This window comes from Cyrtonyx montezumae, unplaced genomic scaffold (genome assembly GCF_038088225.1).
Source record: "Cyrtonyx montezumae isolate F1298 unplaced genomic scaffold, pur_monq_1.0 scaffold_5, whole genome shotgun sequence".
NCBI lineage: Eukaryota > Metazoa > Chordata > Aves > Galliformes > Odontophoridae > Cyrtonyx > Cyrtonyx montezumae.
The window spans coordinates 22,511,985-22,536,738 of NW_027072056.1; the positions used below are offsets into that span (position 1 = coordinate 22,511,985).

A 24,754-nucleotide genomic window follows, 5' to 3' on the forward strand; every position below is an offset into this window, starting at 1 on the left:
GAGGAGGAGGAGGAGGAGGAGGCAGCGGGCTGGGCTGGGCTGGGCTGGGCTGGCCGCTCCCGGCCCGGCCCCGAGGCAGTGCCCGCCGGGGCTCCGCTCGCGCAGGTAGTGGGGAGGGGGGGGGTGCAGGTGTCGGCTCCGCTCCCGAGCGAGGTGGGGGGGGGGAGGGATGGGAGGTGCCGCGGGGGGCTTTAAGATTAGTGACTTTTGTTTGGTGTAATTACTGGCACGAAAGGAGCTGACGTGTTCCGTCCCGAGGACAAATTGCTAGCAGATTCATAACGGCCGGACATCCCGAGCCGAGCGGTGGCGGCGCCCGAAGCCGCGGCTCCGACGTTTTCTCCGTCGCGGCGGTAGAGCGTTACCTGTGCGCGTCTCCTTCGCACAAAGGGCGCGCGGCCGCATCCTCGGAACGACGCGATCCGAAACCCGAGGGCGGAACCGGGAGCTGCGGCTCCGCTCGGGCGCTTTTTCCTTTAAGCCGCGGAGCTCCGTCGCGGCGGCCGCAGCTCAGCGGGAGCGGCTCCGAGCGCCCGGCTCCGCTTCCCTTGGCCGGACCCCGCTCGCTCCCCGCAGCACCGCGGCTCCCGCACCATGGGAGCCCCGCACCGCCGCTGGCTGCGGCCGCTGCTCGCCGCCTGCCTGGCCGCCCGCCTGGCCGCCCCGCCCGCAGCCAGCTCCTGCCCCCGCCTCTGTGCCTGCTACGGCCCCGCCGAGGTGCACTGCACCTTCCGCTACTTCACCGCCGTCCCTCCGCGCATCGCTCCGGACGTGGAGCGCATCAACCTGGGGTACGTTGCGCCGTGCTTCTGGCGGTTGGCTTTCAGCGCTTGGAAAGCTGAGAGTTCCCAGCTCTAGGGCGTAGAGCGAGCACCAGTCTTAGGTGAAGGTTTTGCGTCATTCGGAGGTGGCTGCAAGGAGAGGTAGCGAAGGCTGGTGGATGACAGGCTGGCCACGAGCACTGTGCCCTGGTGGACAAGAAGGACAATAGGATCCTGGGGTGCATTAAAAGGAGCGTGGCCAGCAGGTCGAGGGAGGGGATCCTCCCCCTCTACTCTGCCCTGTACGGTTCTGTGCTCCCCGGTACAAAACAGACAGGGATCTCCTGGAAAGAGTCCAGCGGAGGGCTACAAAGGTGATAAAGGATGTGGAACAGCTCCCTCATGAGGAAAGGCTGAGAGACCTGGGGCTGTTCAGCCTTGAGAAAAGACTCAGAGGGGATCTGAACCACGTCTATAAACACCTAAGGAGAGGGAGGCAAAGGGACGAGGCCGGACTCTTCTCAGCAGTGTGTGATGATAGGAGGAGAGGAAATGGCCACACACTGAAGCATAGGAAGTTCTGCACCAATGTGCGTGGGAACTTGTTCCCAGTGCAGTGATGGAGCACTGGAGCTGCACACAGAGCTGGTGGATCTCCTTCTCTGGAGGTGTTCCAGACCCACCTGGACGCCGAGCTGTGCAACCTGGGCTGGAGCTGCTTTGGCAGGGGGTTGTACTAGTTGATCTCTGGAGGTCCCTTTGAACCCCTACAGCTCTGTGATGCTGTGATTCTGTGAGACCTCCAGCGCTGGGTAGAAGTTTGAGGGATGTGAAAACCTTAAAAAGATTGGGATTTAAATGAATTCTTTTATATTACCTGGATATCTTGTATCTGTAATGCTGAACTCTAAAGGGGTCTGAAATTGAGACAGTTCATTCTGGGAAGACGCAGTTCAGAGCTTCAATGGGGACAGAAACAGTGTGAGTGTTCATAGCCTCAGACTTGAGAATGTCACATAACACTGCTTTCTACACTGTTATCTATCCAGCTTACAGGAAGTAACACTGATCTGAATATTTCAGCCTCCAAAATGATCCAGATTAAGTGATCAGGAGGAACAGGGAATAGATTAAACTCTGGCTTGACAGGCCTGTTAACAAAGCTTCCCGTGAGCATCCTCTGCCATGCAGCCCGACGGCAAGGCAGCAGCCACAGCCAGCAGCACTTTGGGTACATGTGGCCTTGAGCTGCCCAAAGGTGCATGCGAAAAAGACACAAGATTTCCATGGGAGCCTTCCCCTGCCCTGTTGCCTTTACACATTTCAGAGAGTTTTCTTTTGGTTTTGGTTTGCTTTAAAACTCATGGCTATCTGAATAATTCAGGTCTGGGATGCTGCTTTTGTTCAGGTACAACAGCTTGCTTACATTGACTGAAACGGATTTTGCTGGCCTGGAGAAACTGGAGTTACTGATGCTGCACAGCAATGAGATAAATGCAATCCCTGATAAGGTGTTCAGGGATTTACGTTCACTACAGGTAAGGAATAAGTGTCGGGGGTGACATTCCAACCTTTAAGCAATCAGACAGCCATAGCAGCCAGTGGGAGCAGCCTGGCTGCGTCCAGCATTTCGGTTTCCTGTTTCAAATGGTGTCCGTGTGAAAGGTGAGGACATCCAGCAGCCACTGCCCCCATGGAAAACGTCTCCCCAGCTGGGCATTCAGGTAAAGTGTAAGGAGAGTGGAGAACACGTTGGCAGGTATCTGTCATAATGTCTTAACTGGCAGCTGCTACTGACACTTCCTTTCACGTGAGAGAAGCTGCAGAGCTCCAGGTACCGCATCTGCAGTCGTTAATGAGCAGTACAGTATCTGTCTATCTAGTATCTGTATTTGCCATCTAGGCAGTCATAGATACAGAAGTAATGAAATAATTATTTATGACCAACCATTCCCAGCCAATTCCACGTGAAGGTAACACTCTCCAGTTACATTTCAGTCTAGAGATGTTGTTATTATTACAGAGAGGGAATAACGTCGTAGCTGTGGTCATCAGTGACCATGAAAGGCCTGAAGTGCTCAGAGAAGGCAGCGCTGACTCCATTGCTTTAGAGTATGAGAGGTGAGGAGGGAGAGACAGAAAGCAGATAACTGCTGAGCGTGCACATGTCCAGGTTCCATTAACCCCTGTGAAAGCTGCTTCTGTCCCGACAGCTCAGCTGTCACCTCCTCACAACTTACAGATAACTCCTCCTGTGTTCTTTTCCCAACCACGTGCCCTCCTGGTCCGTTGCAGTGCTTCACGGAGGAGCCGTCCATCAGAACGGCCTAGGAGCATTACAGCAATATAATGTTTGTTTTCATCAACAGGTCCTAAAAATGAGTTATAACAAGGTCAGTGTACTTCAGCAAGATGCTTTTTACGGTCTGAAGAGCTTGGTCCGGCTGCACATGGACCACAATGAAATCGAATTTGTAAATCCCAATGTTTTCTATGGCCTCACATCACTGAGGTTGGTCCACTTAGAAGGAAATTCACTGCAGCAGCTCCACCCAGATACTTTTGTCACGCTGCGCTACCTCCAGATATTCAAAGTGTCCTCCATAAAGCACGTACACTTGTCTGACAACACGCTGACCTCTCTCCCACGAGAAATGTTTTCCTACATGTCTGAGCTGGAGAGCATTTACCTCCATGGAAACCCATGGTCCTGTGACTGCAATCTACAGTGGTTCGCAGAATGGGTGAAACGGAGACCAGGTGAGCTGAAGGCTTTGCTTGTTATTTTTAATCATCTTACAGTATCTTCTTGCTATGTAACTGTCTTCATACTAAAAATGGTTATCACAAAAGCTAACAGTGTTTTTCTTTCCTTCAGATGTCATAAAGTGCAAAAAAGACCGAAGTTCTGGTGCTCAGCAGTGCCCAGTTTGTGCCAGCCCCAGGAGCTGCAAAGGGAAGCACTTTGCGGGCATTCCTCCTGCAGCTCTAACCTGCACTAAGCCAGTCATACGTCATGCCCTGAAACTGAAAAACCTAACGGTGCCAGAGGATGGGGATTTCAGCCCCGTATCTCCCAACGACTTCCTTGCTCCTGTAGGATCCATGGTTTTGAACATGACTGACCAAGGAGGAAATCGAGGTAACTTGGTTTGCAACGTCCAGAAACCAAAAGAAATGTCTCCAATCTCATTTGACAAAGACAACAACAACACAATACTCAGAACATCATTCTCATCATTTCTGGTGTGCGACATCGCTTACGGACACATCCAGCAGCTGTGGAGCATCCTGGCCCTGTACAGTAATTCTCCCCTCAAACTCGAAAGGAGCTCCCTCACAATGGACATGCCTTTTATTACTTACCAATATAAGCAAATCTACTCTGAGAAAGATGAACTTTTCACCAACGTGGAGGCTGAAATCAGAGCTGAACCGTCTTGGTTAATGCAAAACAATGTGGCACTGCAGCTTGACAGGACAGCAACCACACTTAGCACGCTGCACATCCAGTACTTCACTGATGCTCAGATTATTTTGCCCGCTGCTGACCAAAAGAAAGTGGGAAATAACTGGATAGTCATCTCCAGGGACAACAAAACGCAAACAGAGCACACTGTTCTAGTTGGAGGGACCGTAGAACTGGACTGCCAAGCAATCGGAGAACCAGCTCCTGCCATAGAGTGGATATTGGCCGATGGGAGCAAAGTCAGAGCCCCTTACATCAGTGAGGACGGGAGAATTATAGCAGCAAAAGCCGGAACATTCACGTTACGAACAGCTGACACGTTTGACACTGGGCTGTATCGCTGCATAGGCACAAATTATAACGATGCAGATATTCTCACGTTTCGAATAACTGTGGTTGATCCTTCTGTGGAAAACAGCAGCGTAAATGGGCCCCAACTTTCCGCAGCAGTCGGCAGCGTTCTGGACCTCCCCTGCACCGCCGCCGCTGTGCCGGATGCTGCCGTTAGTTGGGTGTTACCTGAGCGTGTGGTTCTCCATCATTCTGGAAGAAACAAACACATTTTTGACAATGGTACCTTGAGAATACAGGGGGTAACAGAGCGAGACAGCGGCTACTTTAGATGTGTTGCAGCCAGCCAGTACGGCGTCGATGTTTTGGTTTTCCAAGTGCTGGTTACAGAGGACAAAACCACCCCACGGAGAGCAGCTGTAGCTGCGGGAGAGTGGGAAGAGAGCGATGGCTCTGGCAATGCAGTGCTGCCCTCAGCTAGAGGAAATCAAAGCCCTTCAGCTGCCCCGGTGTCCTGGGCAGGACAGGAGCCTGCTGCCCCGGCACACACACAGCAGGGCACACACAGAGCCTGGACAGGCAGCGGTCGCAGGAGGACCATGTACCCCCAGCACAGGGACCAGGCTGGCGCGAGGCTCAGGGGGCACAGGCGGCACTTCGGCTCCTCAGCCAAGAGAGCCAACCCCCAGCGCTGGGCGGCCTTCCTGGAGAAAGCAAAGAGGAACCCACCTCGGATAGAAAAACAGCAAGTGGAAACAAAGCTGCCCGTTCAAGTCCGTGGGCTCTCAGCAGTGCCTGCAGATGAGGAGGAAACATCCGGGGATCCCATGTCTCCAGAACAAGAGTTCATGATACCGGTAACAGAGAGAGCCACTATGTCTTCACTGGGGACCCCTGCGGGGCCCCCCCTGCCCGCTCCCTTCCCACAGCCTGTCCCATCCAGCAGCCCGACACCACCAAACCCTACAGCCACAACCTCAAATCCATGGGAAAGACCTGATTTAAGCCAGACGTCAGCAAGCAGTGGGAAACAATGGACGGCAGCACAGGGAGCAAGCGGAGCACCCACACTCATCAGGGCTCAGCAGAGATGGGCGTCTCCTGGAGAACGAAACAGGGGGCATTTAAAGGCTGTGTCTGCAGCAGCCACGATAGATGTCACAGACAGCACCAAACCTGAGACTTCCCAAAACGCAGCGGGCGAGCGGCACGGCTTTACAGAGCCCACTGGTAAGATTCCCACCCAAGCAGATGGTCGGGCATCTGCAGCAACAGACAGTGAGCCAGGCCCTGACTTTGGCCACGTCCACTTCCACAGTGCTCAGAAATCGGTGACTCCGGCGCTGCCGCTGGGCACAAACATCACTGCTCATCAGCACGCTCAAACCATTTGTGATGTGACGACTCACACACCTCGAGCCCAGCAGCAATATGGGAGAAGGAGGAAAATTTCAGGCAGGAGAAAAATGGTCAGGCCAGGACGCCTTCCAGTCACGAGAGAGCACAGGCACCATTTAGGGAAGCCAGGCTCTGCCAGAGGGCATACAGCTACAGCTCCGGCCGTCCTGTTGAGCTCACAGCACAGCCCTAACTTGCCTGCGCTAAGCAATTCAAGCAGCAGCACCAACCTGCTCAGCTCAGGAGCGCCTTTGTCCTCCCCCTCCACCACAAATGCACCCTCAGAGCACACAGCAGGCACAGTGCAAGGCGCAGCATTCCTCGTGGAAGAGAACAGTGCCCCTGCTGCAAGGCACGGAGCTGCTCCCAGCACAGTGCCTGTCACCGCCCAAAGCACCGGAGACACTGCTCAGCAGGAACCAGAGAGCAGCACTGCACATCTCAGCAGCACCTACAGAGCACAGGGTGGTAGCAGCAGACTGACAACCACGGCAACCCACACAGCTCACACTGCAGAAATCACACACATGATGAACACAAGGATTGCTTCTGCTCCAGAATCTGTCTTCTCCAGATCCTCATCCAAAAGCCCCCAGGGAGGGAAAACTACCAAAGTGCTTCTCTTTGGAAATGACACACAAAAGGAGATACTGGGGACAGATGCCTTTCCATCAACAGAGGAATCAGCCTTGCTTCCTAAAACTACAGCAGCAGCATCTGTGCCCCAGGTCTCTCCTTTGCCCTTCTCACCCATTGCAGCAGGTGCTGATCATAGTGGTGGATCCCCATCTTTAGGCAAACCCACTGGCAGCAGCGGTCCATCAGAGGAGCATCCTGCTGCTGCACAGCCCCCTGAGTGCAGCCCTGCGGGGACCACCACCGGAGGAATGGGCAGAGAACATCCAGAGCCAACAGCAACAGCTTCTATGGCTGCTCCAACCAACGCCAAAATCACCACAAGTAAAGTGTTCAGAATGGGAAGAAGGAGAGGCCAGAGGAGGAGAAGACCCCCCAAAAAAGCTCCTTCACAAAGCCCAACCATGGGCCCCCGCCCTACAGCAGCTCCACCTGCAGACACGACCTCAGCCACCATGGCCACAGCCACGGCCACAGCCAGCCCACCAGCAGAGCCTGCAAGGCATGCTCCTGCAGCAGCAGTGTCCAGCAGCCCGCCTGCAGGCTGGGTGACAGCTCTATGGGCCCTCACCACGTCAGGAGTGGCACAGCACGGGCCCACAGCAGCCCCACAGACAGCACTGGCCCCCAGCATGGGGGTGAGCACCCATCCTGTGCCACTGCTGCCCCACAGCCCTCAGCCACAGACCCCCACTGCAATGACCCCAACCTCAGTGCTGCCCTCGGAGCTTCTTAGTGCCATGCGTGCACGACCTGCTGCAGTCAGTGCCACAGTGGGCTCAGAAACCACTCAGCAAGTCAAAGCCTCCACCCCAGCTGCTGAGCGGCCACAGCTGGGGACAGATGGGGAGGTCATGCGAGGCAGCCCCATGGCACAGGCCCCAGCCCTGGGCACCACAGCTCCCTGGGCCCAGCATCCTGCTCCAGTGCCACCTATGGGGGGAACTGGTGCTGGGCCACCCCCTGTGGAACAGGGAGGCAAAACCTTAATGGCCAACACACCAACCATGCCAACACCACGGTGGCAGGTGGCTGCCCCACACACACACCCATGGGGCAGTTCTGCCAGCAGCTGGCCTGCCCAGAGACAGGGGCACAGAACCACCACCAGCACCCCTCTGTCCTTGTTCACTTTGAGCAGAAACTATTTCACAAAGCCCAGGATAATTGGAGGAAAATTAGCTGCCTTCACCGTGCTGGCCAACTCAGATGCTTTCATTCCGTGTGAAGCTACAGGCAACCCCCGGCCAACGATTGAGTGGACCAAGATCTCCCCAGGTAAGCTTGGCAGCTGTGGGACTGCCCGCTGCTCCGGTGCCGTGGTCTTGCAGGAGATTGGCATGCTGCAGGCAGCAGTGCTCATCTAGGAGCACTGTGAAGAACCAGTTACAAAGCAAACTAATAGTGAGAAAAATGACATCCAGCATGTTTGCTGGAGTGTCTTCATACTCACTATGAAATAGCTGCTGAGGGAAATTTTAAACGTGTACATACATAAGCAATAACTGTTTATTGTGAGAAGGTTAAAGTTCTTCTCACAGGTTACCTGCTATTCCCAACAGTGAGACAAATGAGAAGGAACATCTGCCATAACAAATCATGACATCACGCTACTGCAATGGCAAAATGTTAATGTATTTGCAGTGCCTCCGAATAACTATGCCACAGTGCTACGCAAAGCCCCGTCTGCTTTACCCAAGCCTTGTCTCTGCTGAGGAGCTAGGCTTTGGTTTTCTTTTGAAGCTTTCCCACTGCATGTGTGAGATGTATTATTTCTCCCTTTCTTACCACCACTGTCTTGGTTATTTTGGGCAGAGTAGACCAGGATAAGGAAAGCGTAGACGGGTGCTGAGCAAAACGAGGTGGGATGGAGAGGTCTGACATCACGCTGTTGTCCCTTCCTCCCATAGGGACCGGTGCCCCGGCAGGCAGCAGCAGGAGGACGGTGCTGGCCAACGGCACGCTCGCCATTGCGCGGGCAGCCCTGCAGGACGGCGGGCAGTACCGCTGTACCGCCACCAACATGCTGGGCACGGCGCAGCTCCTGGCCACGCTGGCCGTGGTGGCCTACCCGCCCCGCATCGCCGGCGGCACGCGGCTCCTCACTGCCCATGCCGGGATGCCCGTGGCCATGAGGTGCCCGGCTGAGGGCAGACCCCCTCCCTCCATCTCGTGGGTCCTGGCCAATGAAACACGCGTCTCCAGCTCTTCCCAGGGAAATCAGAAAGTTCTCGTGCAGCCAGACGGCACCTTAACGATCAAGGACGTCACGGTCTACGACAGGGGCCTCTACACATGCACGGCCCAAAACCCAGCAGGCACCGACACGCTGACTGTCAAGCTGCAGGTCATCGCAGCACCTCCCGTCATCCTGGAGGAAAAGAGACAGCGGATCACAGCGAGGGCGGGGCAAGAGCTGAACCTGCCTTGCACTGTGGAAGGGAATCCTCAGCCCCGCGTGCACTGGGTTCTCTCCGAGGGGACGGTGGTGAAGCCCCTGCAGTTCGTGAACACCAAAGTGCTGCTGCTCCCCAGCGGCACCCTGCGGCTCAGCGGCATCTCACCCACCGACAGCGGGAACTACGAGTGCATCGCCACGAGCTCGACGGGCTCGGAGCGCCGGGTGGTGAGCCTGACCGTGCAGCACCGGGACACGCTGCCGAGGATAGCTGCTGCCTCCCAGGGGGTGACTCAGCTCAATTTTGGGGATAAACTGCTTCTGAACTGCACAGCCACGGGGGAGCCCCAGCCCAGGATCATCTGGAGGCTGCCATCCAAGGCGGTCGTAGACCAGTGGCACAGGTAGGAGACTGCTTTCTCCCCCACCTCTTGGAAAATTCACACGCTGGCATCTCCAGTGCTGGTGTGAGGGGCTGGAACAATCTGTTATGAGCTAAATTCACTTCTAAACACAGCTCTGCAGTACCAACAGCAGCCACCTCCTGGCTGAAGTCATGGCAGAGCAAACGGCAGCACATTCTGGCACCGGTTATGTTCTCAGCCCCTGTTGCCTGCAGGATCAGGCTGAATGCACGGACAGGAGGAAGTGAGGTGTTTAAAGCAGAGGTGCGTTGCCAAGGATGTAAAGAAATACCGTGCAAATCAGCTCTGGCTTGCTGTAGGCATAGTGACACCTGAAGGACCTAGCCCCTTTACGTCTTTCTTTCATCCACTGTGGGCACCCAGATTTGATTTACCACCACTTATATCCCAACGCTTTGGAAAAGAGCCTTGGTATTTTCACTAAAGAGAAGAAGTCTAGGAAAATGAGAGGGCTGAAATATAAACGTAGTGCCTTTACAAAAACTGCTTAAATTAGTCAGGTATCTAACATAGAATACAGATAATGGGGTATCTTTAATTTATGACAGAAACTTCTAATTAGGAAATCAAGGCAATAAGCTCACACTGTGCTCAACAAGTTAATGCTGTCAGCCACTTCCAGCACTCAGCATTTGCCTTCAGCACTTTGTTCCATAATTCTTTTCCTCTTTTTCCCCCCACAACAGAATGGGAAGTCGAATCCACGTGTACCCCAACGGATCCTTGGTTATTGAGGCTGTTACTGAAAAGGATGCAGGGGACTATTTGTGTGTCGCAAGAAACAAAATTGGAGATGATCTGATACTGATGAAAGTCAGCATCACAATGAAACCAGCCAAGATTGACCAGAAACAGTATTTCAAGAAACTGGTGCCCTATGGAAAAGATTTCCGGGTGGACTGCAAGGCCTCGGGGTCCCCTGCACCAGAAATATCCTGGAGTCTGCCGGACGGGACAGTGATCAACAACGCGATGCTGGCGGACGACAGCGGACACAGGTCTCGCAGATACGTCCTCTTTCACAACGGAACTCTGTATCTCAACAGAGCTGGAGTAACAGAGGAGGGGGACTACACCTGCTACGCTCAGAACACCCTTGGGAGAGATGAAATGAAAATACACATCACAGTCGTCATGGCAGCCCCTCAGATAAAGCACAGTCACAAGATGTACATGAAAGTGAAAGCCGGGGATACGGCACTGTTGGACTGTGAAGCTGTTGGGGAACCTAAGCCAAAAGTGTTCTGGTTGCTGCCTTCCAGTGAGATGATCTCCTCTTCCACAGACAGGCACCTCCTGCACACTAATGGCTCCCTGTCAGTCCGCAGGGCCAGGCTGCTGGACGCTGGGGAGTACATGTGCGTTGCTCGTAATGCTGGAGGGGATGACACCAAGTTGTATAAACTGGACGTGGACGCTAAACCACCGATCATAAATGGCTTATACACGAACAAAACAATCATTAAGGTGACAGCAGTGAGGCACTCGAAGAAACAAATTGACTGCCGGGCAGAAGGGACGCCTCCCCCTCAGATTATGTGGATCATGCCCGATAACATCTTCCTGACAGCTCCGTACTACGGCAGCAGGATTGTCGTACACAAAAACGGGACACTCGAAATCCGGAACCTGAGGCCTTCAGACACAGCAGATTTTATCTGCGTGGCACGGAACGACTGGGGAGAGAGCATGCTGGTGGTGCGGCTGGAGGTCCTGGAAATGCTGAGGCGACCGATGTTTAAAAATCCATTCAATGAAAAAATAATAGCAAAACCTGGAAAAACAACCATACTGAACTGCTCCGTGGATGGAAACCCTCCACCTGAAGTAAGCTGGATGTTGCCCAATGGCACGTGGTTCTCCAAGGGGACCTGGACGTCCGAGTTTCTCCCAGGAAGCAACGGGACCCTCGCCATCCACAATCCCAGCAGGGACAAAGCCGGGAAGTATCGCTGTGCAGCTAAGAACCAAGTCGGCTATATTGAAAAGCTGATCGTCCTGGAAGTGGCCCAGAAGCCCACCATCCTCATTCACCCCAAGGGCCCAGTGAGGGGTGTCAGTGGGGAACCGTTATCGCTTCACTGCCTGTCCGATGGCAGCCCCAAACCCAGCACGGCGTGGACTCTTCCAGGCGGCCACGTGCTGGACCGGCCCCAGATCAACAGCAGATACATTCTGCTGGAAAATGGCACGCTGGTTGTACGAGCAGCCACCATTCACGACAGAGGGAACTACGTGTGTAAGGCTCACAATCACGCCGGAGATTTGTCTGTCACCATCCCTGTCACTATTGTAGCCTATCCTCCAAGGATTACAGGCAGACCCCCGCAGACCATACATACGGTGCCCGGCGCAGCAGTTCAGCTCAGCTGCACTGCACTGGGAATACCAAAGCCAGAAATTACGTGGGAATTACCCGACCACACCGTGCTTTCTACGGGTAACCACGGCCGAGCATCAGGCAGAGAGGTGCTGCATCCCCAGGGGACACTGCTCATCCACAGCCCCCGGCCGTCGGACTCGGGAACGTACAAGTGCACAGCAAAGAACCACCTTGGCACTGATTTCACAGTAACATACATTCATGTCATTTGAATTAAGAAATACGGAATGAATGATTGGTAGCAAAGTCTACAGCTGGACTGAGTTTATTCTTGGAATGAGTTTAATTGAAGGCAGCCAAAGGCACGTAAGTGCCTAAAGGCATTTACAGGATTCAGTCTACAGTGACCACACACACAAAAAAGGGCTTTGGAATATTAGATCTAGCATTACTACCCAGCACTGATTCAGTGATCGAAGGGACCTAAATAAAACTGAACTTCAGTTATTGTGGCCCTGACAACAAACTTGGAATATTAAATAAAATTACTTTCTAGAAATATACCTAGAGAACTTCCATACAGGATTCTTCATATTAGATTAATAATGCCCACTTTGTATGGCTATCACGAGCATGGATCAGAAAACAAAAGTATCCAAGAATCAAACATACAAAATCAAGACATACAAAGTGAAAGATACACAGATAGCAGGAATAACTCCTCCAGGGGCACGGTGGTACACACAGGCAGCAGCTCTGGAAGCAGCAGAATGGCCTCGGGTGGCTTTTTTAGCCTCTCTTTGTGAAACCTGGTGTGAGATCCCCTCACCAAAGCACAGACAGACACACGTCCATCCAGCAGGGCTCAGCCCACAGCTCCTGACCACCTCTGTGCTCCTCCGAGGGACCACCAATGGACGTGATGTTAAAAAGACCACGTACGGAGAAAGGCTGCTACTGCCAGTCGGTTTATTAACGTTACATTGTGGCTTTTAATATAAACTTTAAGAAGTTCTAATACAAGCAATAAACCCACTTCAGCACCTTCTTACCACAATGAGAGCAAGAGAGAGTTGGTACTTTAAACAAAGAACTGTATAAAGTGCATATGAAAATTACAGTCAAATAAACACAATTCAAATCAACGCTTGTTCTACCATCAAACAAAGAGGTGAACATTGTAATGAACAAATCAGCTGTATGCCCAAGTCGGGAGTGCCTTTCAATTCAGCAGTTTGGTCCAGTGCAGTTCTTTAAAAAAATTAATAATAACAAAAGAACGTTTCCCACAAATAAATCAATAAATAAACCCAGCATTCTTTGTCCTCTTTAAAAGTAACAGGACCTAAAAAGCACCAAATTCATAAAATCTGCAATGACATTCTTCAAATAGGTCCACGTGTCCTTACATTTAAATCTAATTAAAAGCAAAGAAACTCAGAATCCCCAGAGAACCACCTTGTTACATACTCACATCCACCGCAGCACAAAAAATAATTACCGAAATAATCTGAGAAGAAAATGAAGGTTTGCTTTCTAGCAAGAACTAGTGCATTGCATCTCGAACGTTCTGTTCTCCAGTGCAAACGAACGCTCCTCTCCTTCCCACCTTTCGATTCAGAAGTGCGGAGGATGCCCGTACTGGTTCACTCCCTGTGGCTGGTTACCTGGTGACAAAGCAAAGGGAATGTGCTTGGCAAAACACAGAACACCTCCTTTATTTCGCAGAGCAGTTGGTCTGAGGTGAGCGGGCAGGCAGCAGTGTGGGGCAGCCAGCCCAGCCTGCCCGGCCCTGTGGGACCCACGCACCTCAAGCGTGAGCCGGCAGCAGCACAGTGCTGTGCTGTGGCTGCTGGGTGCAGGGCCTGCTGCCAGCAGCCAACCCAACCCCACATGGCACACTACTCCACATCCCCACATCCCGGCCCACGCCAGCTGCACTCACTGGAGAGCTGCTTCTGCAGCTGCCGGACCAGAGCCGCCGTCTGCTGCTGCTGCTGCGTCTGCTGCAGGCCCTGCCTGGGGAACTGCTGCGGAAAGGACAGGAGGCAGAAAGCACAGCATCAGTGTGCGATGGGTAACACAGAAAGCAACGCTCCCAGCCCAGCTGAGCTCACCATCTGCAGCCCAGATCTCCCAGGGACTGCTCCAGACCCTGAGCTCAGCAGAAAGCATGAGCAGAGAGCTGCCAGCAGCAGAGCAGGGATGGTGAGGGGCTGAGCTGCCCGGCTGCAGGTCCTGAGCACGTGTTAACAGTGCAGCGAGGACACACGAAGCATGCTCACAACTCCCAGGACTCGGGTTTTCTTCATCCCCTGAAATTCCATACATCTCCAGTGCTGCTGCAGGTGTCAGTGTGTGCAGTCTCCACCTGTTACATCCTGCCCATCCTTTCCAGCCCTGCACAGCCCAGCGTGGTCCTGCATGTCACGCTGAGCAGCTTTGCTGTCTGTCTTGCTCAAAGCCACAGCAAACCAGAACTGCTCGTCAAAACTAAAAGTCCTTTTGCCATTTGTATGCAGCTGCATGTAGCTGAAGCACAGCAGTCAAAAGAAACTTCTAGAAAGAAGTTTTTCTCAGGGCAATGACATGAAGGATAAGTACAAAGAAGAGCTGTTCACGCGCTGCAGGGACGTGGCTGCACTCTAGTGGAACCAGAGAGTGCTCAGCATGTGCTACCAGCAAACCTTGCTGTGATATGACTGCAGCCACGGCAGCGGGACAAAGCTCTCAGAGCATGCTGTCACACAGGACAGAGTCAGACACTGAGAACATTTCCAAAGAAATTTGCTGCTAATCAACTAAACCAAACTAAACTTCAATCATTTCAAAAGCACTATTGGTGTGAATTCATGGGCTTCCACAAATCTGCACACTATCTTCTGCATCAAAGCAGAATTCAGTCTCCAACTGTTCCACCTGACAGTATGTGCTATTCCCTAGCAGAGTGACCCAAGCAATCTATTCTCCATGACACCAGGCAGGAGAACAAGCACTGCTCTGTCTCAGTGCTTCTACTTATCATCCAGAAGAAAATCACTCTCTATTAATAAAATCGCTCTCTATTAATAACTTTTACAGATCAGCTACATGTAGGTCAGAGTCACAGAATCATTAAGGCTGGAAGATCTCTAAGATCATCAAATCCAACCACCAGCTCATCACTACAGTACATATGTGTCCAATCAAACTGCTAAATCACAACAGATAAATTTGTCACACACCACCTGGAGCCATGGTTAGCCGTTGGGATGGGTCCCTCTGGAGCCAGAAGTGGTGCACAGGAGAGGTGTTTCCTCCCTCTGGAAGCACAGATATCACCTGCACCAAGTGAAACCTGTGTGCCAGCTGCCTGGAGCTTGCCCAGCACAGGAAGCTGTGGGCACAGCTCTGACCCTTCCCCCTGCTCCTGATGGACTGTGATGCATGAGGGACTGCTGAGCTGGCTGCTGAAGGCAAAACTGTCACCACGTCCTGAACCACCTATTTACTGCAGGGCCTCTGAGCTCCACTGGTCTGTTTTCAAACTCCCATTGCTTTTCTTCTCATTAGCTCTGGTGAAAGGACATGTGCTTCTACTTACATGCTTTTTTCCTTTTAAATACAGCATCCATGGACTCCATACACACCCACCCAGGCCGACAGCCTCATGCTGTGCTCGAAGTGCAGCTCTGTGACACTCGGTGGCAGCACACACTGCACAGAGTCCGCCCGTGTTTGCTTCGGTGAAACTTCAGCTTACCAAAGGGAGCTTCAGGGCTTTAGGAAGACTTCAGCTTTTTTTTCCTCTTTCTGAAAACTAATCCTTCACTTAAAATATATTGTGTAATCCTCTGACTAGCAGTCTGTAATAACTGCTGACGTTAGTGAAACGCATTAACCACACTAGGGCTTCCTGGGGATGTGAAACCTGCGAGGAGTGCTCTGCTGCTGGAGAGTGAGCGTCTGGCAGAGCTCTGCATGCATGGCAACCCATCAGAGGCAGCCTGTCCAGGGCAAGAACACTGAGGAAAGCTTAGAAATGGGTGTAAATGATCTTTCAGTAGCCGTCAGATAAAGACCTCTCACTGATCACTCCTCCCACGCTTGCATGCTGCCTTTTGATTTCTCTGCTGAATTGCATTAATGTTTTTGGACTTGGCAGCTGGCAGATTCAGTGTCATTTGTATTTTCTCCATTTTTCCACACCAACCTTTTCCTAATTATCCTCAACCAACTTAAACATGTCTGGAAAAAATGGCCACATCCAGGAAACACTGCCAATTTGGTGGAAGCTTCACCCACTCTGCCCAAGGCCCTGCCCCACGCTCCCCATCCGTCCCACTTACCAGGGGCTGCTGAGGCTGCACGGGCTGCAGATCAAGCGTCTGCTGCTGCTGTCCCTGCTGCATCTGAAAGAAGACAGGCCCTGAGACAGCAGCAAACTGTACACACACCACCCTGGGGAGAAGCCCTAGGACAGCACCACATTTGCTCATATTCAGTGTGTGGGCTGGGACCTGGGCTTGCACCCAGCACAGGGCACTGGAGGTCCCAGGGGGTGTGAGCCTCCTGGTGTTCCAGCTCTGCATTGTCAGCTGCACTGAGCTGAGGACATTTGTGATATACAAAATACATCCCAAAGCTGGTATACTTCATTTATTACATCAAAAGATCCAGATGAAATGTACCATCATTTGTCAGGAATGGTCACAGGTGGCCACTGTGTTACATGGAAGCAATTCCAAAGGACCACGGAAGGATGCGTGCACCCTCTGCAGTGAAGCAGCTCCTGCCTTTGGGGCAGGCACGTTCCTCACCTGGAAAAGTCTCTGCTGTCGGATCTGCTGCTGCCTCTGTCGCATTTGCTCCTGGGGCAGCTGTGCCGAGCTCAAGCTTGGATGGGTATGTGTGGTCGATGCACCGTCCAGGCCCGCTCCTACCAGTGAGTTTGGCTGCAGAGGCTGATGGGTCAATCTGGTTGAAAAACAGTACAGTAAGTAGAAGGTATTCCACTCCACTTACAGACAGAGCAGAGACAGCTGAAAGCTGCAACATCAGACTTCTACAGATCCAAAAGATGGTAAGTTTTGCAAGATGACTGTTCTTGCAAATAGGAATGCTTTGAGAAGTACCCACACCTGGAGCTGCACCATCCCACAGCCCCACAGCCGAGGCAGGCAGTGTGTCCAACAATGCACTCTTTTTCTCTTTTAAGAAGAGCAATGAGCTCCACATTTCAAGCAAACATTCTACGTAAGCATTAAAATGTTCTCTGACAAAAACATCCACAGTTAATTCCATTTCCAGTAATTCAAAACCGAGCATAAAGACATTTTACTTCCTAAAATTATGGAAAAACTCATCAAGCAAGAAACGCTTTGGACCTCTAGACCGAAATTGTTCAGCTTTAGAATTTTAGACTTAAACCATTAAACCTTGTGAGGTTACAGCTCTGAGAAGGGCAGAAGCTCACCGTGGAGTGCCCGCCAGGGGCTGGATGTAGGCAGCTGCCTGCTGCTGAGCCACACTGCCCGGCTGCCCCGGCCGCAGCCGCTCCATCAGCACCGGGCTGGAGTGGGCTGTGTACGCCCGTGGGGCGTAGCCAGGGGAGAGCACCACGCTGCCGGGCTGCTGCTGCTGCAAAGGCATCGGGGTGCTGTACATCGTGTACCCGTGGGGCATGCTCTGCACGGAAAGCAGACGGAAAGAGAGGAGCTTCGCTGTGGAATGATATAAATCATCATTGTAAAAGAGGTCACATTTCAGACCTGGCAATGATGTATGCTCATCTTCTACCGAAACATCACTGGGGAGAAATGGGAAAGTTACAGCCATTTACAGCTGCAGCACGCAGCAGAGAGCAGCGAGCACCCCTGGCCGAGCATCACACCACCCCAGGACACAGGTGTGACCCCAGGCAGCCTGCAGCACGGCTGGTCTGCCCGGATGGGGAAGGGGCTCAGTTTCACCTGCTGCTGTGAGCTCAGTCTGCAGAGCAGTGCAGTACCTGTGCCTGCTGAAGCCCTGGGTACTGCGGTAGCTGCGGCGCGGGACGAACTTGTGGGGTGAAAAGAGCAGCGGGGTCCATCGGTTGACCCTGTAAGACACACACAGTCAGGCTGGCCCTGCTCCTGCCATCACCTCACCATTGTGCACAGCCAGAGCAGCGAGAGGCCCTGAGCTGCCTGTGGGGAGAAGGAGGGTCAGCCCTGACCTCCAGCACAGGCACTTCTCCTCCACTGCAGCTATCTGCCAACAAGGCTGCTGTTGTCTAAAGGGCAGGTGCCCTTTAAAATGAAGTTTTGTAAAGGATTTCTCCAGCCTTAAGAGGATGAAAGTTCACATCCCAGAGACTGACATCACTCTTTTCCCCAGGAATGACTGAGTTTCATGAAACATTAGCACCTTGCTCTTAGCAGCAGAGGGCCCAAAGTGGGGCTGCTCCCACAGCACGCCCTGCCCAGCACAGGACTGCAACGTCAGCAACATGGGAAGGTGCAAGCCATGCTCGGATGGATGTGGTGCCAGGAAGAACCGAGGCTACTGTGACTTCTCACAGTGAGAAACACAGCACCTTCTGAAGAGGAAAAATACAGCAATGATGCAGTTATAGGGAATGTTTATAACAAAAATATTCTGTGCGCATGTGTTCACAGCCCTCTCCATGCAGCCACGGCACTGCTGAGCCACGAGGAGTGCACAAATTGTATCATCACTGCCAAAAGCAGAGTGCAGCCTGTGTGCTGGAAGGAATGGATGTTTGTGCAAAAGAGAAAAGAGTTTGCAATTTCAGAGCAGTTACCATGATGTTGTCAAAGCCATCCTGAAGGGACACAGCAGAGCTACTGACATCCTGAAGGAAAAGGACAGGCAAGACAATAGCAAACAATACAGAGAATACTCATTCCCAGGCTCAGAGTGCTGGCGGAGCAGCACAGTGCCCTCACAGTGCCCACCTGCCTGCACCCACAGCACGTGGTGCTGGAAACCACAGCAGAGTCCTTCTGGGTGTTCCACAGTGCTGATAAGCCCCAGTATTTGTATAACATCGTGAAACATGAAACACAGAAAGCACTCTCTGCTTTCCTTCTGTCCAAATACTCTGTTTGGGCACACACAGAAGCGTAGCTTCCTGCCCTGACACCTGGCAGCACACTGCAGGATCCGGCCGTGCACGGCGCGGGGCAGCCAGGCTGGGGTTGGACCTGGGCTTTGTGTGCATCACAACAGAGAAACTGAACAAGGGGTGATGAAGACGATGATGATGAGGGAGCTCTAACAAAGCACAGAGCATGATGGGAATTACACAGTACCTGCTGACAACTCTGCCTGCTTTGAGCAACCTAGGCACATCCAGAGTTTGAAGGCAAGAGCTTAGCATAAGGACAGTGCAATATAGGTGACTGTGGAGATGGTAAGAGTGGGAGCAGAAGGGTATTAAAAGTGAGCAGTTATAGCTGTACCACCAACTACTGCACATACGCTGTTGTTTGTCTGGGATAGGAAAACCAGTTTTCTTCTCCTTGGTTCTTAAACCCTCAATTCAGCGCCAGCCTGGCTGTAACCATGTTCTGAAAACTAGCTCCAGCTCCACAGGGAGCTGCACAACAGCCATGTGGTGTAACACACGGCAGCATTACTCTGCAAAGCGTTAGGAGAATATCAGCTGCTTCCAGAGAACATACACGCCTGTATGCATGTGTATGGAAACAGCTTCTGCTGGACCTCCTGGAATTTATGGACATTCAGAGCACTTGCTGCTTACTGGTGTACACAGCACTGTGCCATTCCACCAAGAAAGCCACTGGTGGAACAACAGGAAACTATAACAAGTAGCAGAAGCAAGATCTGATTTTATGAAACAGTAAAAATAGAAGGGGCTATGAGACCCAAGGGCAAAGGAAATTTACCAGCTTAAGCAGTACTTAAGTTACTGTGAGTGTAAATATCAGCTGGCTCCCTGCTCAGTAAGCCCATGCAGGGCAAGCAGCCCCAGCAGAAGGTAAAAGCACTGTGCTGCTCATCAGCCCCAGGGCTTTGGACAAACCTGCTGGAGAGACCGTGCCTGTGCTTGGTGCCTGAGGAGCCGCTGCTGCTGCTGCTCTTGCTGCAGGAGTTTCATTTGGAGCAACTGCTGCTGGGGTGTGATGGCATGGAGGGAGGGGGGCTGCAGCACGGTGCCCGAGCGCCGCTGCAGCATGTTGGACAGGGCCTGCTTCGTATTGGCTGGAACGAAGGAGCTCGTCGGATCCAGCCTGGAGCTGCCTGAAAGCCACCAAACACAAACATTTTTGCTGCACTCTGTGCAGAAGTTGTCTGTACAGATCACTGCTAACTCATCGGCTTCCACTTGGTTAGTTCTGCCGGAGTGATGACAAGCTCATGTCCAGAAAGGGAGGAGAGGAACTGGACTGAACCAGATTTCGGGCTGGAAAAATTACAAGGGCAAAAAGAGCTTTGAAGACTGCCACTTGCAAATGAGCATGGAAAGTAAAAAGGCTGTGGGCTGTTGCATCCTCTAAAAACATTTGACTTCTACTGACAAACAAAATTTGCAAGGCAGATCAAAAGCATGATAAGGAACGGCCCATCACGTCAGGCCTTTTTATCATGAGGTGGCAATAGCTTACACATTCTGTGCAACTTGACAGAGAAAGATGGACCTGTAGGTCAACACATTTACAAAGGCACATCTCATACGCTTTTTTCTTTTTTCTTTTCTTAATTTTCTAGGCAATGGTGTTTTCTGAAGAGTGTTATGCATCATAAATACAGATTTTGTTATATTTGGTGCTTCAGAAAAAATATTTGACGTTTACAACTGGAAGCAAACTTCTAAGCTTCTGTGCATGACACCCGAGGAGAGCAGAGCATCTGTTTTTCAAAGCATCTGCTACACATGAGAACCTCTAAAATCATCACTTGAACTGTCTATACCTCTCCTGGAAGAAACAAAACAATCATACAGAAAATTAAGCTCATCACAAACGCTGAGAGGAAAGTCAGCCTGCTGATTATTTATCCCATTCAGTAGATGCTAAAGCAGCCACCGTGGTTCTTGATCTGGACCAAATTAGAAATGAAATAACCCCAAGGTCATTTGTTCCTTTCAATCACCTCCCCCTTATTTAACTCCTCAGTGAACTTGTGCAGCTCTCCCATAAGAGGAATCCATCAGCACCACAAGAGCTGCAGGCAGACCCATCACAGGTCACCCTCTCCTCTCAAAGCACTTGGCACAGACCAACAGCTGCAAATGGAGCACTCCTCTGCAAAACAGCGAACTGCAGCAATGAAACAGATGGCAGTGGTGCTCACTGCCTCGAGGGTCGGGAACAAAAGCTGGCTGCACGAAGGCCAGCTCTGCCATCCCGCAGCGAGGACGCTGCGCTGAGCTCGGAGCGTACACGTACCTGGTGGGAGGGGCTGGTTCTGCACGAAGAAGCCAGGCTGCTGCGGCTGCCCCACCACGGTGTAACCCCACAGGGCAGGCTGAGGATGCTGCATCATCTGAGAGGGAATCGGCGAGTAATTGGGAGGCACTCTGTATAAGCTGTTCTGTGGATATTCCTTAAAATATACAGTAAAAGCGAATGTTGCTGACATTCATACCTTACTAACTCATAAATAATGCCAATTTTCCTACTAAATTATTAAAGCATAGAGACAGTTCCCATTGTCGTTTGCAATGATGTAAAAAACAGATTAAGTCTCAGGCTGCCCACAGGTAATTAACACTAACAACTTCACAGAGACACCATCCATTTCTGTCTTATTAGCAAGCACCTCAGCAGCCTACCATCAGGCACGGCACAAGCACAGCGTACTGCATCTGTATGAAATAAGAGGAGTAGCTGAACCCAAATATCAAAAAGCCCAGAAACTACTTTACAGTGATACTTATTTAAGATGCCACACAATGAAAATCCATGTGGGTGCTGACAGAATGCTCGCAGCATGACAGGAAGCGTTTTTGTGGAAGAGCCTCTTTCAAATTATTCTCTGTTTGATTGGGACCCGGGTTTGAGCCAACACATTTGCTCTCATAACATAATTTGAGCAGGAGGAATTTCAGAAAGTGAGAGAGGATGTATCTGCTGTAATTTCACACCAAATAAGAAAGCATATATGGAACCTGAGTAACACTCAGTGAGCTAAGATCCAGCTTAGCACCATTTACATAGCACAGAAGGCCCTACACATGGTACATTCCTCTGGAAGCCGTGTTTAATAGGAATCCACTCTCCTGCTGACCATTTCCATTCAGTCCCTCTAATGGAAGCCTTACATCTAGGGCACAGCTTATGAATCTAGCATGACAGCAATGCAACGAGATGTTCCCAGTTCTGCACGGAGGCACCAACCACTTACATCAGCCTTAGAGCTTGACTTTGACTTCCTCTTCCTGCCCTTTGTCTTCTTCTCGTCATCCATGGCGTGTTTTCCCTGATCAGAGAGCTCTCCTGACTTCCTCTCTGGTTCCTGAGAGACAGGGGTGGTGGGCTCTTCCTCCTCCTCCTCTGGAGGCAGAGGCAAGGGCTCGAGGTAGTAGCTCCGTGGTTTGGGTTTGGGGTGTGCGTGATACAGGAGCAGATGCTGCTGCTCTTCGTATTTGATCACCTTCCTGTCAACACGAACTGTACCAAACCATGCCCAGGAGAGAGGAGCAGGATTTTTATGACCTTCAAAGAGGTCCCAAGGGGACACCTTTTGCTTTGTTGAAACCTGAAGACCCTGTATTAAAACAAAAGTGAAGCCAGCATTTTAGGGACGTCCAACACCAGAGCAAACCACTTGCTTTTGTACGTCACGATTTGAGTCAGAAAATCCAGTGAGAATCCTTTCCCCCCACAAAGCATACCGAGCACACACGGATGGGATTTCAGCTTCCTCCCAAGGCTGCCACTGTTATATTTTTATAGTGACGTTTGCTTGTAGACATACTAAAAACCTCAAGTTCCACCTATCATGCTCAGGAGGAAAAGTGCTATTGCAGAACTGCAAGTTCCAGTCTTCTCCCTTACATAAATTCACTGTAAAAAAAATGCTGCAAAAAAATATATATATATATCCCTATCAGCACACTTTGTATTTTCCCTTTCTTTCCTCTGAGTTTTGTAAGCGGGAGCACCCCCTGCATCTTCCTCCCAGCATGTAACAGCACAAAAAGCTCCCGGGTCAATTGAGCTCTCACGTGTAGGATTCTGCTGGAAAAGCAAATACTGTGTAAGAGCTTCTGCTGTTCAGCTCCAAGAAAAAAAGATCTTCACTTTTGGTGGATTGCAAAATGAAGCAGTGTCAGCACTCATTACATGAGGAGTCACAAATCTGTGTACTGTTCCGTTCTTGTTTGTACAGACGGTGGTGACACAATTACAGACAAACGCTTGAATTGCCCTTGCATCAAAGCATCACAAAAAAACAGAGATGAAGGTAAACCTTTACTCTTGCCTGTTTCTTATCAATGGAGTCAAATCCCGCAATTTTGTTGCCCTTGGTGTCGATCAAGGATCCCATGGGCTCACAAGTAATAATATCACACATCTGCTTTGGCAACGGGAGCAGCTGGCGGACCTTGTCAATGCTGTCAGACCGCTTGTCTCCCAGCTCCTTCTAAGGGATAAACAAAGCACTCAGTCAGACAGAAATGTGGAAAAAGGGAAGAGGAACACTGCGCTGCTTTCACTATTAGAAGATGCCCGTTTTGTGGATGAATCATTTCCCTGCGCTTTCACTAAATTTAAACAAGTGTTTTTGCAGTCCTGTGGTTGTCTGTCTTTGTTTAGCTGGGTTGGAAGAAAACGAGTTACCTCCTTGGAGCAGATCGTGGAACATACATAACACAAATTAAATGCAAGTCTCAGACATGAGCAAATAAAAGCAATTAAGTCTCTTTCAGGGTTCCAAATGTAACATAACGATAAGAAAAATCTTGGTAGTTTGTCTTCCTGCCCTCACGTTCCTATTTCCTTATCTCCCTCCTTTCTTCCTTGTTACAAATGCCACTGCATTCCCTCTTCTCTTTCCAAGACCCTAGAAATGACAACAAGATGCAAAAGAAATGCTGCAGATGATGAGGCACAACACTTACTTTTAACTTTTTCACTAAATTCATGTAAGCCCTTTTGTTTTCCTCGGGTCCTCCCTGGGAAGCACTGGACAAGTCGGAGGCGAGCGTCCCGTTGATGAGGACACCCAGCATATCCAGCACGGTGGTGAACAGTTCACTGGGAGTGAAATTACAAAGGGTCACTTGGAAGAACTGCCGCCTGGCGAGAGATCCAGGGACAGATATCCACAGCAAACTACAGCTCTGCTGCAGGAAGCTGCTCAGGTGAGTGCTCATTAAGAAGCACTGTGAACACTGACCCAGTGCTTTCCAGAACAGCAGTGCTCCCTGGCTGAGCCCAGCGCTGAGCACATAAGTTGCACCCCAGCAATAACAGAATAACAAGCAGAAAAATTCAGCAATAGCATACACGCAATCTAGACTGAACAACACATCACATCACATGCACTTGTTTAAACTGTGCATACTTGTTGGTCTGCATATCCACGGTTCCTGAAGTGATTATCTGGAGGAGCAGAAGCGCCCAGTCTGTGGTCCACTGGGTACTCCTCTGCACAGTATCAAACATGCCTCCTACCTGCAAAACAACAGCAGGCAGCAGAGCTCCTCACTGACCTCACACACACTTCCATTACCACATGTATTACTGATGAACAGAACTGCCAGCCAGCCCCACATGTTGGTGTGTGCTGACTGCCACCCCGACGTGCTGACCTCAAGTAACTTTTCCCCAAACCCCACACTCTCAGCAAAGTTTCACTTAATAAGGAACTGCAGAAAAGCAAAGCAGTATTACAGAGCTCTGTCAAACAGATTCACATCCTCGCCTCCATGGCTGATACAATGAATTTCAAAGTGCATGAACAGACTGTCCAAACTGAAAAGGTACTGAAGTAAAACTTTATAGCTATTGCCTTCCCTCTATATGCAGAATTTGGACAGTATCGCCCAATGCAGAGAGAAGGATCTGAGTAACAAAACAGCACTGAATGAAAGGGAAA

The 24,754-nt window shown here is 51.2% G+C and overlaps 3 protein-coding genes across 3 annotated transcripts in view; 2 read left to right on the top strand and 1 right to left on the bottom strand.

Moving 5' to 3' along the window:
- Nucleotides 1-24,754, top strand: part of SERP1 (stress associated endoplasmic reticulum protein 1) — a 312,396-nt gene that overhangs the window by 129,990 nt on the left and 157,652 nt on the right. The window lies entirely within an intron of this gene.
- IGSF10 (immunoglobulin superfamily member 10) lies at nt 595-11,988 on the top strand. Its single transcript, XM_065748256.1, has 6 exons — nt 595-791; nt 2,170-2,299; nt 3,131-3,521; nt 3,640-7,833; nt 8,466-9,357; nt 10,065-11,988. The coding sequence occupies exons 1-6, from the start codon at nt 595-597 to the stop codon at nt 11,971-11,973; spliced, it is 7,713 nt and encodes a 2,570-aa protein (XP_065604328.1). The 3' UTR covers nt 11,974-11,988.
- MED12L (mediator complex subunit 12L) overlaps nt 12,652-24,754 on the bottom strand; it is a 99,446-nt gene continuing 87,343 nt past the window's right edge. Inside the window, exons 33-44 of the mRNA XM_065748257.1 lie at nt 24,221-24,330; nt 23,775-23,910; nt 23,135-23,296; nt 22,055-22,417; nt 21,097-21,253; nt 19,731-19,948; nt 17,691-17,780; nt 17,157-17,368; nt 16,501-16,657; nt 16,030-16,092; nt 13,647-13,731; nt 12,652-13,368 (exon numbers count right to left, since the gene is read on the bottom strand). Of these exons, the coding sequence (XP_065604329.1) occupies nt 13,319-13,368; nt 13,647-13,731; nt 16,030-16,092; nt 16,501-16,657; nt 17,157-17,368; nt 17,691-17,780; nt 19,731-19,948; nt 21,097-21,253; nt 22,055-22,417; nt 23,135-23,296; nt 23,775-23,910; nt 24,221-24,330 (1,803 nt within the window). The 3' untranslated portion in view covers nt 12,652-13,318. The remainder of the gene's footprint in view (nt 13,369-13,646; nt 13,732-16,029; nt 16,093-16,500; nt 16,658-17,156; nt 17,369-17,690; nt 17,781-19,730; nt 19,949-21,096; nt 21,254-22,054; nt 22,418-23,134; nt 23,297-23,774; nt 23,911-24,220; nt 24,331-24,754) is intronic.